Genomic DNA, 14395 nt, shown 5'->3' with positions numbered 1-14395 from the left:
TTCGATACGATTCACCACCTTCAAAATATTAGCCACTTTTTCAATGAAAAGAGTATTATTTATTTGCAACCAAATACACCACGTCGTAGCTAGCCATATTAGATGGGATAATTTCTTTCCTTTCCTCCCTATGCCTTACCTAATTCATGCTCTTGTGATTCTACTTCTTATGCTGGATTATTTCCTCTTAATTCTAAACTAGCATTTCTAGATAGTTCCATTTCTCTTCCATTGTTACGTATAACAACTTTGTTTGCACTGTGAGAACAAACCCTGGATCTACAAATAGGACAAATTGGAGTCTTCAATAGCCACTTATCCACACATTGAGCATGAAAAATGTGCTTACAAATAGGCAACAATCTACACTTATCCCCAATAGTGAAATTCTCCAAGCAAATTGCACAATCCAAAGGGTTACTTCCATTTTCTTTTGCAACATAATCATAACATGGAAGCTTCTCCAAATCAGTTTTGGAAATGCTTCTTTTGAAAAAACACTCACGAAATAGAAACAAGAAATCCATTCCTACAAATATTAGTACAAATTATAAAGACCTTCTCATTTCATTCAAATATATATATAACGAAGTATCAAGACACGTAAGATGAAAAACCTAGAAATTTTATAAACATAAATTCATAAAATTGAATATTTTTCATGCTAAATAACATTGCAAAATATCTATTGACAATGTATGAGTGAAGCTTCTTCATAATTTTGAGCTTTTTTTGTATATCATAAGAAAAATTCTAAAAATTACAACCTTTTTTTGTCACCTTTTGAGTCTTGATTGAGGAAATTCTTCTGCTTCTGGAAATGTAATTAAATGTAGCAAGACATTGGATGCACCAATTTTCCTCAGTTTCTTTATAGTACAAAATATCTGCAAAAAAAACTGTAAACTATAAATAAACCATAAGAAAGAGTGAACTTTTTCTCGTCTTTAACTCTTTGGTTCTTAGAAAACAAGAGCACTGATAATAAAAAAAAATAAGGGCTCTAATAATCTATAGTTCGATCAGAATGTAACAATGAACCTATTGTATGAGGTGACTCAAGAATTCCATTTAAAATAACATATTTGTCATTTGTGTATTAGGTGACTGGAAGGTTGATGGAGTGAGTGGAAAAGTTAAGTAGCTAGTTTGACAAGTTGAAGCAAAAAATCACGGTTAGCTTGTAATTTGAAAATTTTCCTTTTTCTCATTAATTCCCTTCTTTAACTTTTAGTTTGCAAATAAACATAAGATTAAAAATAATACATAAGAGTATTAATTGGTTCTTGTTAAAAAATAGTACCTTTTGGTTGAGTGTAGTAAAGGGGGTTGCTAGTCAACTATAGAACTTGGTGTTATGATAAGTATGGGAATTGATTTTCGGATATTTTTTTTTATAAAAATATGTTTGCCACACAATTTAATATTTCTAAAAAAACTATTTTTAAAACCAAAATGCACTTAAAATTTCATATGAATAAAAATAAAATAAAATTTATATATCAATATATTCATGGAAATTATGAAAGTCATCCCATTATTGAAAACTTTTATACCCTAAAATAAAAATAAAATAAATTAACCTTATAACAAACTTAGGCATAAACATTCTCTACCAATGTATTCTCGAGAATGTGATTTCTAGACTTGAATCAAACACCTTCGATAATCTACTATCCTTTTAGGCATAAACATTCTCTACCAATGTGTTCTCGAGAATGTAATTTCTAGACTTGAATCAAACATCTTCAATAATCGATTGACTTTTGTCAAAAATAAAATTTGATTGACACGGTTTAATTTTTTGTAGTCAACACGTTGATTTTTTTAAATTGATAAAATGAGAAAATGTTAATTACAATGAGTAACTAAACTTTATATTCAAAAAAGCCAACTGAGTGTAATTAACTTGAAAATTAGGACTCTTTCAAAAACAAAAACAAAAAAAAAGACCTTGAAAATTAGACGTGATTAACTTGTGAGTACATGTGTCTAATATGAACTCGGTTCTACTGTAGATTTTAGTATTTTTAAAGAGAAAGATTCACATGTGTCTAATATGAATGAACTCGGTTCTACTGTAGATTTTAGTATTTTTAAAGAGAAAGATTCACATGTGTCTAATATGAACTTGGTTCTACTCTAGATTTTAATATTTTAAAAAAAATAAAATAAAATCTTCTCATTTTTTATCATTATAAAATTTAACTCATTTTTTATCATTATAAAATTTAATTTTTAATAAATTTCGTTTTTTTTAAGAAGCTGATTTTAATATTTTAAAAAAAATAAAATAAAATCTTCTCATTTTTTATCATTATAAAATTTAACTCATTTTTTATCATTATAAAATTTAATTTTTACTAAATTTCGTTTTTTTTAAGAAGCTAAATTAGCCCACCCAAGAAGCTAAATTAGCCCACCCAAATTAGCACCATAGAGACTCGAACAGTAAATTTCGTTTTTTTTTTTTTTAAGTTTTTAAGAAGCTAAATTACCCCACCCAAATTGGCACCAGAGATACTCGAACTTGAGACCTTGAGGAGGAGCACACTCCCAAGTCCCAAGTCAATACCACTAGGTCAACCCAAGTGTCGAACTGTTTTTTAAGATCCATATTTTACTTTATTTTTTTGTAGAATTTAAAGTTTCATATTATCTCCAACTAAACTAACAAGTTGTAGTGTTAAAACACTTGATAGAGGCCATGCAAGAGAGATGAAATATACATAAACTATAAAGTAGAATTGCATTGAAAATAAGAAATTATGTTTACCGCAAGGGACTACATCACTTAGATAAATTGCAATCGAGTAGCTAACTAATAATAAAATACTAACTATCAAATAATTACATCTTCAATAAGAAAGTATGTTTCAATTCTATACCAATATTTCAAGATGGACCACTTTCTATGATTTCTCTTCCATTGTTACCTATAACAACTTTGTCTCCACTATGAGAACCAATCATAGATCTACAAATTGGACAAATGGGATGCTTCAAAAGCCATTGATCCACACATTGAGCATGAAAACTATGCTTGCAAATAGGTAACAATCTACATTTATCCCCAATAGTGAAATTCTCCAAGCAAATTGCACAATCAATAGTGCTAGTTCTATGATCAACAACATAATCATAACATGGAAGATTCTCCAAATCAATTTTGGAAATTCTTCTTCTTCCCCTATCAATCATTGCTCCTCTTCCTCCACTTCTAGAAAACCACTCAGAAACACATGCATGAAATATGACCAAGCCCACCATTCCCACAAATATTAACAACCAAGTTAAAAAAACGACCATTCTCAACACTTTTATGAAAAACTATAAATTTCCTAAACATGAATTCATAATGTTGTATATTTTCTACTACATAATATTGCATAAAATCTATTCACAATGCATGTGTGAAAAAGCTTCATTCATCACATTGAGCTAGAAGTAAATAACAAGAAAGAGTGAGTTTTTTTTCATCTTTAACTCTTTGACTCTCAATTCTGATAATGTGGAGTTCGGTCGAAAGATGATTAACACTAACTTGATTGTGTTAAAGAAACACTAAGAATGTCATTTAAAAAAACCTAATCGTACATCATTAATTAGATTGGTCAGCAATTATATATATATTGGTCATTTGTGTATTAGGTGACTGGAATGTTGATGGAGTGGGTGGCAAGGTAACTAGTTTGACAAGTGGGAGCAAAAAAAGCACGGTTAGCTTCTAATTTTAAACTTTCCTTTTTTTTTTCTCTCTTTTCCTTTTTCTCTTTAATTCCCTTCTTTTTCTTTTGGTTTTGGTGTGTTACCCTTTAAGTTTTCTCATTAACATAAGACAAAAAAGAATACCTAAAGGTATTGGCTCAAGCAAAAAAATACAAAAATCATCCATCTCAGATGTGTCATTTTAAGCTAATCCATTTCTTAAGAAAATTATTAGCTATGTTGAACTCGATAGTAAAATAGTGTGTATAGTTTAAAGTATCTATATTAATTGGAGTAGTTCAAAGTAGTGTTAGTGAAATAGCTAGGTAGACTATTTAATTAGTGAGGTTGTTGTTGGAGTAATTTGAGACAATTGTATTGCTAAGTGAGAAGGATGTATTAGCAACGACTTTTATTTAGGTGTAGTAGAAAATGTTAGTCTCATAAAATTGTCTATGAAATATGAGAGTTAGTCTTTTTTTTACAATTAGTTGTTTTTTTTTTGTTTTTGTCAAGACAATTAGTTGGTCTTTATTAGGGGTTGATGGGTCACATTGGTAACTAGCTACTAGTGGTCGTGCATGAATCAAAAGCTCTAGAGGGTTGGTTAGTCATGACTTGCACAAATGCAAAATCAAACAAGCCCTAATAAAAAAATTAGCATCAATTATGTGAACATTAAAATATTGGTAAAGCCACTTTTGACTTTTGTTCAAAATGGCAATATACTTTCGGTGCCAATATCAAATTGGTTGGCATAATTGTCTGCCATTCCATGAATAAAAAATGTTTGAGGCATGTATTTTGCAGGCTATAAATAGACGTCCCTTGCAACAAGCAGAATCATCCCAACAACAATTAGTAACAACACAAACAATAAACATAGTTTGTGAGAGAAAAAATATAGAGAGAAAAATTAGTTTCTTCTGTGAGGTTTCTCCTAGTTTGTGTTAGTTAGTATTCTCCTATTTATAAGAGAGAGTGTTAATTGTACTCTCCTTGTATTTAGAGAGAGGTCCTGTAATTTCTTCCACATAGTAAAAGTTCTCTACTCTTGCCCCGTGGTTTTTTTCCCCTTATTTGTTGAGGGGTTTCCACGTAAAATATTGTGTGTTCAGTTCCTCTTTTCTCGTCTCTTATTTTAGCTGTGTGATAATATTTTGTTACTCTGGTACCCAACAGTGGTATCAGAGCTACTGGTTCGTAGTTGTTGTTCCGCTGTGATAAACTAGTGGTGTGATAAGAAAAATCTTAGTATGCTCTGTGGTTGCGGTGTAAACCGATCTTCCACATCAGAAAAGAATTCTTATTATTCCGGTCTAGTTTGAAGAAAAAAAAATATGTTTGGTGTAAAAACCATGGCAGCAAAATTTGAGATAGAGAAGTTCAACGGGAGAAATTTTTCCCTGTGGAAATTGAAGATAAGGCAATTTTAAGAAAAGATAATTGCCTAGACGCAATAGATGGCAGACCTGCAGATATCACTGACGAAAAGTGGAAAGAGATGGATGATAATGCCGTTGCCAATTTGCACCTAGCAATGGCAGACTCGGTATTGTCAAGTATGTTGTTACTAATTGTTGTTGGGATGATTCTACTTGTTGCAAGGGACGTCTATTTATAGCCTGCAAAATACATGCCTCAACCATTTTTTATTCATGGAATGGCAGACAATTATGCCAACCAATTTGATATTGGCACCGAAAGTATATTGCCATTTTGAACAAAAGTCAAAAGTGGCTTTACCAATATTTTAATGTTCACAATCTCCCACTTAAAGTCACCTTTTGTGACTTTAAGTGGAGATTGTGAACATTAAAATATTGGTAAAGCCACTTTTGACTTTTGTTCAAAATGGCAATATACTTTCGGTGCCAATATCAAATTGGTTGGCATAATTGTCTGCCATTCCATGAATAAAAAATGTTTGAGGCATGTATTTTTTTATTCATGGAATGGCAGACAATTATGCCAACCAATCTAATATTGGCACCGAAAGTATATTGCCATTTTGAACAAAAGTCAAAAGTGGCTTTACCAATATTTTAATGTTCACAAATTAAGAGTTTAGTTATATTCATTTAAAATGTAAAACTTTTAGGGCTTTTTACTTATAAGTCTTAAACTTAGAGGGGAGGGGATTCCTCGTAAAGAAATAATTCTCTCAATATTAAAGACAATTTTTATTTCACCTTTTTCTTTCTTTTACGATACCTTCCCCTACAAGTGCTCCTTCCTGGAATTAATGCTTAATTTCTCAAAGTGATATTTATTTGAAACTATATTGAAAAACTATTAGAGAAGAATGATATTTTAATCAAAACAAAAAAAAAAGAATGATGTCCTTCAAAAAAAATAGAAGAAGAATGATAAGAATATAACGGTGGTGTTTCAATTATTTTGAAACTAAATTAACGTTAATGTTGTTAGGATTTGTTCCGGACCGGCTAAGAGCCAATAAGCTAAGACCCAGCCACAGTGAAGACACAGGTTAAGGTCCGTGTGGGACATTGCACCGGAGCATGTTTGGGTTTATCTGAGCAGGGACATCTCTAACCGTTTCCTACAAAGGCGCCGCATTTCACGGAGGTTGTTATTCTCCTACACGTCTATATAAGGGTGACGTAGTGTTACCCCCAATGTACGATTCACATTTACCACATTTCTCACACATCCACCTCATTCTCATACTGACTTGAGTGTCGGAATGCTAGTGTGCTTGCAGGCACAATTCGCCTCTATCGTGAAGACCACCGCGAAGGATCAATATCCACCACAACGGAACGTCGAGCACAACCGTACTCTTTTCTAGATCTTCATTGGATAGATCAAGATTAAACATGTGTTTGGAAACGCGGTTGGAAGCTGGAAACCGAGTCCCAATGCTTAAAAAACGTGAAAAAAGTTGAAGCTCCAATTTGGAGCGTTAGCCAAAACAGCTATGAGTGTGGTTTGACGGTTTTCACCGTAATTCTAAACGGATACTAAATTATATGTCTCGTGAGCTTAACCACTATTGCATTGTATATGAAGAAAAAAAAAACAGGATTTATACTATGGATTCATTCTCCATTTATTCATTCTGAATTTTTAGCTAATAGACTACTTGACACACTTTTTTTTACGTAAAATTCAAATTATCTGATATATGATTATTAAGGTGTGTGTGTCTGAATTAACATTAAGTACTTTTATTGTCTTAATGTATCCAAATGATATAGCAGACGATTTACGTCGTCTCGTCTCTATCATTTCTCGTTTTGCTAGTACGGAATACGGATTAAAGAAGCCAAATTATTATCTAAACTAACAAAAAGACAATATATGTACTATGTAGTTGGCTTGGCTTGGTGGGAGAATTCAGTAAATTTGTTTGATAATAACAATCTCACAATCAAATCATATGGATGCAATTTATACACATAGGTAAAACATAACAAAAACTTAAGAAGTTTACACTATAGGTAAAAAGAATTACAAATCGTAAAAAATAAAGTGTAAAGGAAATCAAAAACGGTCTTGTATTAGTTGGTCACAACCCTAAATGATAATTACTTTTTTTTTGCCGGAGTTTGAACATCAGATATTGCATATATTATGAATGCACACATATATTATGCATTCCTACTCACGAGGACAAATGATAAGTGTAAACTTAAGAAGTTTACACTATAGGTAAAAAGAATTACAAATCGTAAAAAATAAAGTGTAAAGGAAATCAAAAACGGTCTTATATTAGTTGGTCACAACCCTAAATGATAATTACTTTTTTTTTTGCCGGAGTTTGAACATCAGATATTGCATATATTATGAATGCACACATATATTATGCATTCCTACTCACGAGGACAAATGATAATTACTTGAACACACACATAAAATTATAAATTATTTAATTATTTTTAAAAATATGTATATTTTTTTCGACTTTATTTCTTTTATGTTTCAGTGTGTACTCCTAAATGTTATGTACAAATCTTATGACCATACAAACTTATACTTCTTATCTTAAATTGACTGACACGTTTAAATGTTGATAATTGAAATCACCAAATATAATAACCAAAAGGTAATTGTAGAGATTTGTTTGCCAAGATTTTACAAAATAAAGATAATCCATGGAGATGTCTCTTATGAGAATGTCCCTAATGAAAATATCATACACTCTAGTATTACATTATTAATAGAATGATAGTTAAATCAGTGTAATTAGCAAGTGGGTTTATCAAAAGAGTATATCCTCTCAAAACAAAAAGAACCCTGAGTCAAAAGAAACAAAAAATATCTCCATTTAGCACATCAATTTGATCCTTCTGCTAATAATATACTCAGATTCATTATTTTGATACAGGTTGTCACACATCTCAATATTGATTATTGAATAGTCATACTCTTGTCTGTTTGCTTCTTGCACAATGATTTGGGGACATGAATGGTGGCCAGTGATCAAAAGGTACTTGAAAACCAATCAAGCCCCTGTTTCTTTCGAAAACTAAGTGATATTTAAAGAGTAAACCATCAAATTAGTCTCCGTTAAGACACTCCACTCATAAATAAGTCTTTGAGATTATGAATATTTTAAAAAGATTTTTGACTTTATTAAACTGTCAAGTTGGTCCCCATATTTAACCACTTATCAATTAGGTCCCTGTATTTTAACAACTTACTAATCTCTATCTTAATTTAGTTCCTGCCATATTTTGAGAAAGAATAATTTGAGTAAAAGTTGATAGAGTCAAGGAACTTTTTAAAATATTCATGATATCAAGAATCTATTTAAGAGTGTCTTATAAAGTGAAGGATTAATTTGATAGTTTACTCCGTTTAAATCTGCGGTGAGATTAGTGTAATCGCAATGCAAGTGTCAAACAACATTACAAACATACAATAAATGTCTAGACCCTCAAGAATGGCCTTTAAAATGCAAATTACAGCTCATCTTCCTGTATGCAGGCCACCCTGTTCCTTCCAAAGAATTCTACAATTGCATCTACTAGTTAGTTCAAATAATTGAGCTTCTCAGTGTCTTTGCAACTTAGCACATGATACCCCAACCATTAAATCTACAATAATTGGAAATGGGATTTGCTATAGTCGGAAAAATCCAACATTTACGCACTCGGAACATTGGTGGCTTTCTGATCCAGATTAAAATACCAAACTTAAATTTAAACAGTTCGATCTTGATGACACTTTGAATGTGTGATTAAGAGTTAATAATAGTTAAGGGAATGAGGTGTTTTGAATTGGTTCTAGTATGCTGTCACCTTACTACATTTGAACTGTCCAGCTAAAAGTAAATCAGCAAAAGTTAATTAGTTGTTTAGACTAATACTTCAATGGCTTGTCTGGTCAGTTTCAAATGAGAGGATCATCATAACCACACAGCATCTATGCGACCCGTGATTATTCCTAATAATGCAAGTCATTCTCCAAACCTAAAAAGTTAATGGCCCACAGATTAGTCCTAATGACCCGTGATTACTCCTAATAATGCAAGTTATTCTTCCTCTAAAATTTGGGTTATTAACAAAAAAATTGATGTATAAAACAGCATAACATTGTTATGTAAAATACTAAAATCCAAAACTACTAGTAAATACTAAAATCCAAAACTACTAGTATAAGATTAACAAGGCCTACAAAATTTAGACAGAATCGATCCCTTACATGCCAACTTTGAATTTGTAAAATTAATAAAAGCAACTCAATTACTTACATGCAATTCAAAAGAGGAGGAAATCTTGAAGACAACGAAAGTAGCGTAATTTATATATCTATCAAATATCAATCATTGGTAACCACAGCTCGGTAAAAAAAAATACGCCATAAACCTTTGGCTCTCAATACGTGCTTCGAAACGGCAACTCAAATCATCTCAATTGTCTCGCTGTATATACAGAAGAAAATGGCATGCAAACCAGGAAATAATGAAGTGCACTAACTGAAGTTCATGTGTGTGTGTCATGAAACAAGACCCTCCCGTGCAATGCTGGTCACACGAAGTACAGCTTGAGCACTTAAAGGAGAAAGGTTTGACTGACAGAAGCTTTCCCAAGTTTCTGTCGCGGTCTTTGGATCGTCAGATACTGTAGCGGTCTCTGGTTCCTCAGATACTGTCTCGGCCTCTGGATCCTCCGATACTGTCTCCGTCTTTGGACCCTCTGATACTGTCTTGGTCTCTGGATCCTCAGATACTGTCTTGGTCTCTGGATCCTCAGATACAGTGACTGCTGGCATGAGATTGGGAAATTTCTCATACACATTTTGAAGCTCCAGAAGTAGGGTTCGAGCTGCTTCTCTGGACTCAGGAAGCTGGTCACTCAACTGGGATGCAGCTACTTGAATCAATTTGTCAATGCCATATGTATTTATTCCTTCTGCACCCTATCCAAACAAAAGAGAAAATGTTAATGATCCACATTCAGTCACAAACATAGGCTGGCCATATTAATTACCCTTTCTACCTAAACAGAACCCTCTTCAAATTCAACTAGAAAGGGGATGCAACAAGTTACAGCAATTTAAATCGTTTTAGAATTTTGGTCAAGTTTGTCGGATGATTTGATATATATATCTTATAAAATCATTGATCCTATGTTACAGAGTATCTTAGAATTTGTTTCTTACCTAAGAGTATCTTAGATTATCTCTTACAACTACTTTATTATCAGTGTTTTTCCAATTTTGTTATATTTAGGAGTAGTATTAATATAAATGAAGGTCAATGCTTAAGTTTTGAATCAATATAAGTATAAATTGAAGTCTTCATTTCTTTATCTTCCCTACTCCTTTACCTAATGCCCTATAACTTCAACAAATCCCTAGATCCGTTTATATAATGATACACAACTAAGCTCTTTATGCAGATATATTATAAAGATTCATATTTATACAAGTATAATGACTGAAATAACTGTTGAAACAAACAGACTGATTTTTTTTTACAAAACAACAAAGATATATATAGAGATGGAGATAGACTTAGAGAGAGAGAGAGAGAGAGAGAGAGAGAGAGAGGGAGGGTTATATATAAATACATATACGTTGATTGTCTCGTAAACAGTTGTAGAGCATTGCATGGTAGAACAAAACAGATATAAGGTCATTATTAATGCTAGCAGGTTAAACATATAAGCATTAATCTAGAAAACCAATACATGTTCCCGGTAACCAAATTAATATTTTCAGGGCATGCCATATTTCAATTAAAATATTTGCTCTTTGATCACAACTAAGTGTCCTATTTAATTTTGCAATGGTCGGCAGTATATCAATTATCAACAACAGAATTACATGCATGATCATGATTCATGATAAACCATTCACAAATCTAACATAGACATGAGAAGCTTTCTTAAATAATATGGGTCTGAAACAACTTTCTTAAAATTCAGTCAGATGTCCAAAACAAACGTAAAAAATTATGGAATTTCTTCATCAGTGGTGACCAAGGTTCTTTGCCTGCATCATTCATTAATTGGCTTCCTAAAATTTTGGTTTCATTGTTTTTCTTTTTCCATCACAGAAAATCATTTCATGGGAAACAACTCTAGAAATAAATTAAAACTAAAAAGACATCAATATGAAGAGTCATCAAGATGAGCAAAAGTCATAAAGGTACTCATACCAGTTGTGGAACACTTCGAGAAAAGCACATTGATGCCTTTGCACGAACACGAGGGTGCTTGTGCTTAAGGTATGGTTGCAATTTTGGCAGCAATGAAATGGGGGAAATACAAGTAGTCATTGATATCAAGGCTTTTTCTGCTGCCTCACATACAAAGCGTTTGTCCTGTGAAGACTTGAGAAGAAGCTGTAATAGCTGCATCCACCATTAAGAACATGTCAATTTACTATCACAAGTGTATGCTGAGATTACATAATGCTGAAGATTGCAAATTTAATAGTACACATAAGGAATTCTGACTTACCAGAGGATCCAAAGAATCTATTATAAGATCATTATATGCACCGAAAATGTCAGCAGATGTCATAATGGCAGTTTTGATAACAGCACTTCTAGGACTTTTCAGGGCCTTGGCAATACGTGTGATCACATCCCCCCTGTTTACCAATTAGCATATGAATAATTTAATTTAATAACTTCATACAACCATACAAAAACCATTGCATGTTAAGCAACGGTATTTCAATTTAAAAACCATCTTTCAATCAGAAAACATTGAGGAAAAAAGTTCAATACTTACAAAATATCAAGCATTGCTTCCTTATGAAAAATAGACAAACGGCGTACATTATTTAGAGTACCACAAACCAGGACCCAGTCCTTTGAGTCAAGTCCAGCTAAGAGGGTCTATAATAAAACCAAATAACTATATTAACATAACATAGGTATTGAATTTATACTATTCAAAGCTAATAATCAAAGGTAAATAACTCGAGAAAATAATGAAACACCCAAGGTATTGAACCACACCAATTTCAAGGGTTATCAACTTTTCAAGCCCATCCAATCCCTCTACCGAAAAAATAATGGATAAAATAATACCTTGAGACAAGTATCAACATCTTCTAGATCGTTCAAGTTCTCAGATTCAATGTATTCTACTTCTACAACAGTCTCTACAACAGAATCAGCAGGCACGGCCTGATTTCCATTAACATGTGGGGAAACCAAAGAGGAACAGTTTTTCTTCTTTTGACATTCTTCAGTATTTTCATTAGCATTTTCAACAGGAGGCTTGGTCAAACACGCCTTACCAGAGCCCTCGCTCTTCCTTTCAGTTGCAGGAATAGTATTGAGATCCTTCAGTGCTGTCTCCGACATCCCGGTCAGCTATAGTCTGATGTAAAAAGGGCAGACAGACGATTAAACTCAGCAATAAGAGAAACTCAAACCACCATTTATTTAACTTCTGTAAAAACAAGTACAATGACAAATCAAATCAACGAATTTAACAACAACAAAAACAAAACTCTCAAGTCAAAATCTGAATTCAACAACAACGAAGGAATCATCAAAAAAACAAAAATTAACACCATAGAGCAAAAAATGATTTAAAGTTCTAAACACTATTGGTTTCCCATATCTCTTCAATTTACAACTACAGCACCCTTGCTCTTATTTCCTTGTTCTCAATTTGAACTTAAAAACAAATTAACGGTTATGAAAATAACTTTTACAAGCTGCAAAACAAAAAATGCTCTACTCGCTCGTGGTTTTCCATACCTCACTAAATCACAATTACACTACCATTTCTCTAATTTCCTAGTTCTAAACTTCCAAGAAAATCAATGATTGCAACAAAAGCTAATTCCAATCTTAGAACTGAACTTCCACTTCAAACACAACACTAAAACCAGATACACTTCAAATCACTGCACACAAGTCTCAAGAAACAAAAATAATGAAGCAAAATTACAAGCATTATTACACATGATTAACAATAATTTCAACTCAAAAATCAAAGTGAATTGATCAGATAAAATAGATGGCAAAAATTAACAGATTCAGTACAAAATCAAAGCAACTAAGTGACATAACTAAATCTCCCAACAAAATTCTAAAAAAATTAATATAATCAGCACTATACAATTATAAAACTTAACAGCAAGATCTCAGCGTGTATTGCAGTAAACTATCAAAATCTTCAAGAACAAAAACCCTTACATTTCAATCCTAAATCCTAACATTACACTCATTTGATTCCAAAATTCCGAAAATAAATCAAAAAATTGGCACAGAAATCACACTGATTAACCAAAGTTCAACTCAAAAATCAAAGTGATTTAGTACAAAATCAACAGATTCAGTAAAAAATCAAAGCAATTCAGTAACAGCAAGATCTCTGAATCTTGTTGAACAAATACACTAACATTTCAATCCTAAAATCTAACATTACAATCATTCAATTCAAAATCCACAAAAATCCACAAAAAAAATATGAAAATAAAAAATCGACACAGAAATCAAGCATTATTAACATGATTACCAATAATTTCAACTCAAAATCAAAGCGATTCAATCACAACGCAAATCACAAGAAATCGACAAAAATATCAACAGATTCAGTACAAAATCAAGTAACGAAAATCGAGAGTGATTACAGTGAATCGTACGGATCAGAAGCAAAAATGTAGAGAGAGAGAGAGAGCGGGAGGGAGGGAGAGAGTACCGAATGAAGAAAATGCGGAGAAAGTGAGTTGAGAGAACGAGTTGAGATGAAGAATGAGTCAACTCGGTAGTGAAGAAGAGAATGAAATTGAAAAGAGTGGGATTTGAGTATTATAGTAACCGACGAGTGAAGAAAGAAAGAGACAAAGGATGAAACGACGGCGTATTAAGTGGAAACGGTAATAGGCCGGCAATTAATAGAGAGAGATTTGGGTTTTGACATTTGCATGTGAGTGTGTATGGGGGTATCCAGCTGAATCAGGTGATCCCAATTAATTTCATTTTGATCGGGGTCCAGACGATAAAGTGATAAACATCATCTAAAACTTACGAAAGTATGTCTCAGTCGTCCATTTTCAAATCAATAGTCGTTCATTTTTAAATCAATAGCCGAGATCGTTGATATGAATCGTCTGGTCTTGGATTGACGGCTGAGATCGAAAATTGTGTGTAATAACGTGCATTTATAACTACATAGATCTTGATACTAAAACTCATACACATAATCGTTTGTGTGTTCAAAGTTGGAGATATGAGTAGTTTAGTAAC

The 14395-nt window shown here is 32.4% G+C and overlaps 1 protein-coding gene and 1 long non-coding RNA gene across 3 annotated transcripts; one reads left to right on the top strand and one right to left on the bottom strand.

The window, feature by feature from the left end:
- Positions 1-855: 855 nt before the first annotated feature.
- LOC146912098 (uncharacterized) lies at positions 856-6839 on the top strand. Of its 2 annotated transcripts, XR_015015494.1 has the most exons (3): positions 856-1175; positions 3652-3719; positions 6139-6839. It is a non-coding gene; the product is annotated as an uncharacterized LOC146912098 (long non-coding RNA). The 2 variants fall into 2 exon arrangements; XR_015015493.1 differs by lacking the exons at positions 856-1175; positions 3652-3719 and adding an exon at positions 4554-5270.
- Positions 6840-9311: 2472 nt separating this feature from the next.
- On the bottom strand, positions 9312-13930 carry LOC146912097 (uncharacterized). The gene is made up of 6 exons (XM_085719061.1): positions 13848-13930; positions 12221-12515; positions 11919-12025; positions 11643-11775; positions 11339-11533; positions 9312-10095 (listed from the first exon to the last, which is right to left on the bottom strand). The coding sequence occupies exons 2-6, from the start codon at positions 12497-12499 to the stop codon at positions 9673-9675; spliced, it is 1137 nt and encodes a 378-aa protein (XP_085575187.1). The 5' UTR covers positions 12500-12515; positions 13848-13930; the 3' UTR covers positions 9312-9672.
- Between the last annotated feature and the right edge of the window lie 465 nt (positions 13931-14395).

Source organism: Medicago sativa, chromosome 6 (genome assembly GCF_051527215.1).
Source record: "Medicago sativa cultivar Bolivia chromosome 6, Bolivia_mono, whole genome shotgun sequence".
Lineage (NCBI taxonomy): Eukaryota > Viridiplantae > Streptophyta > Magnoliopsida > Fabales > Fabaceae > Medicago > Medicago sativa.
The sequence above is the reverse complement of the archived record's forward strand: the minus strand, read 5'-3'. Positions and strand labels throughout refer to the sequence as shown.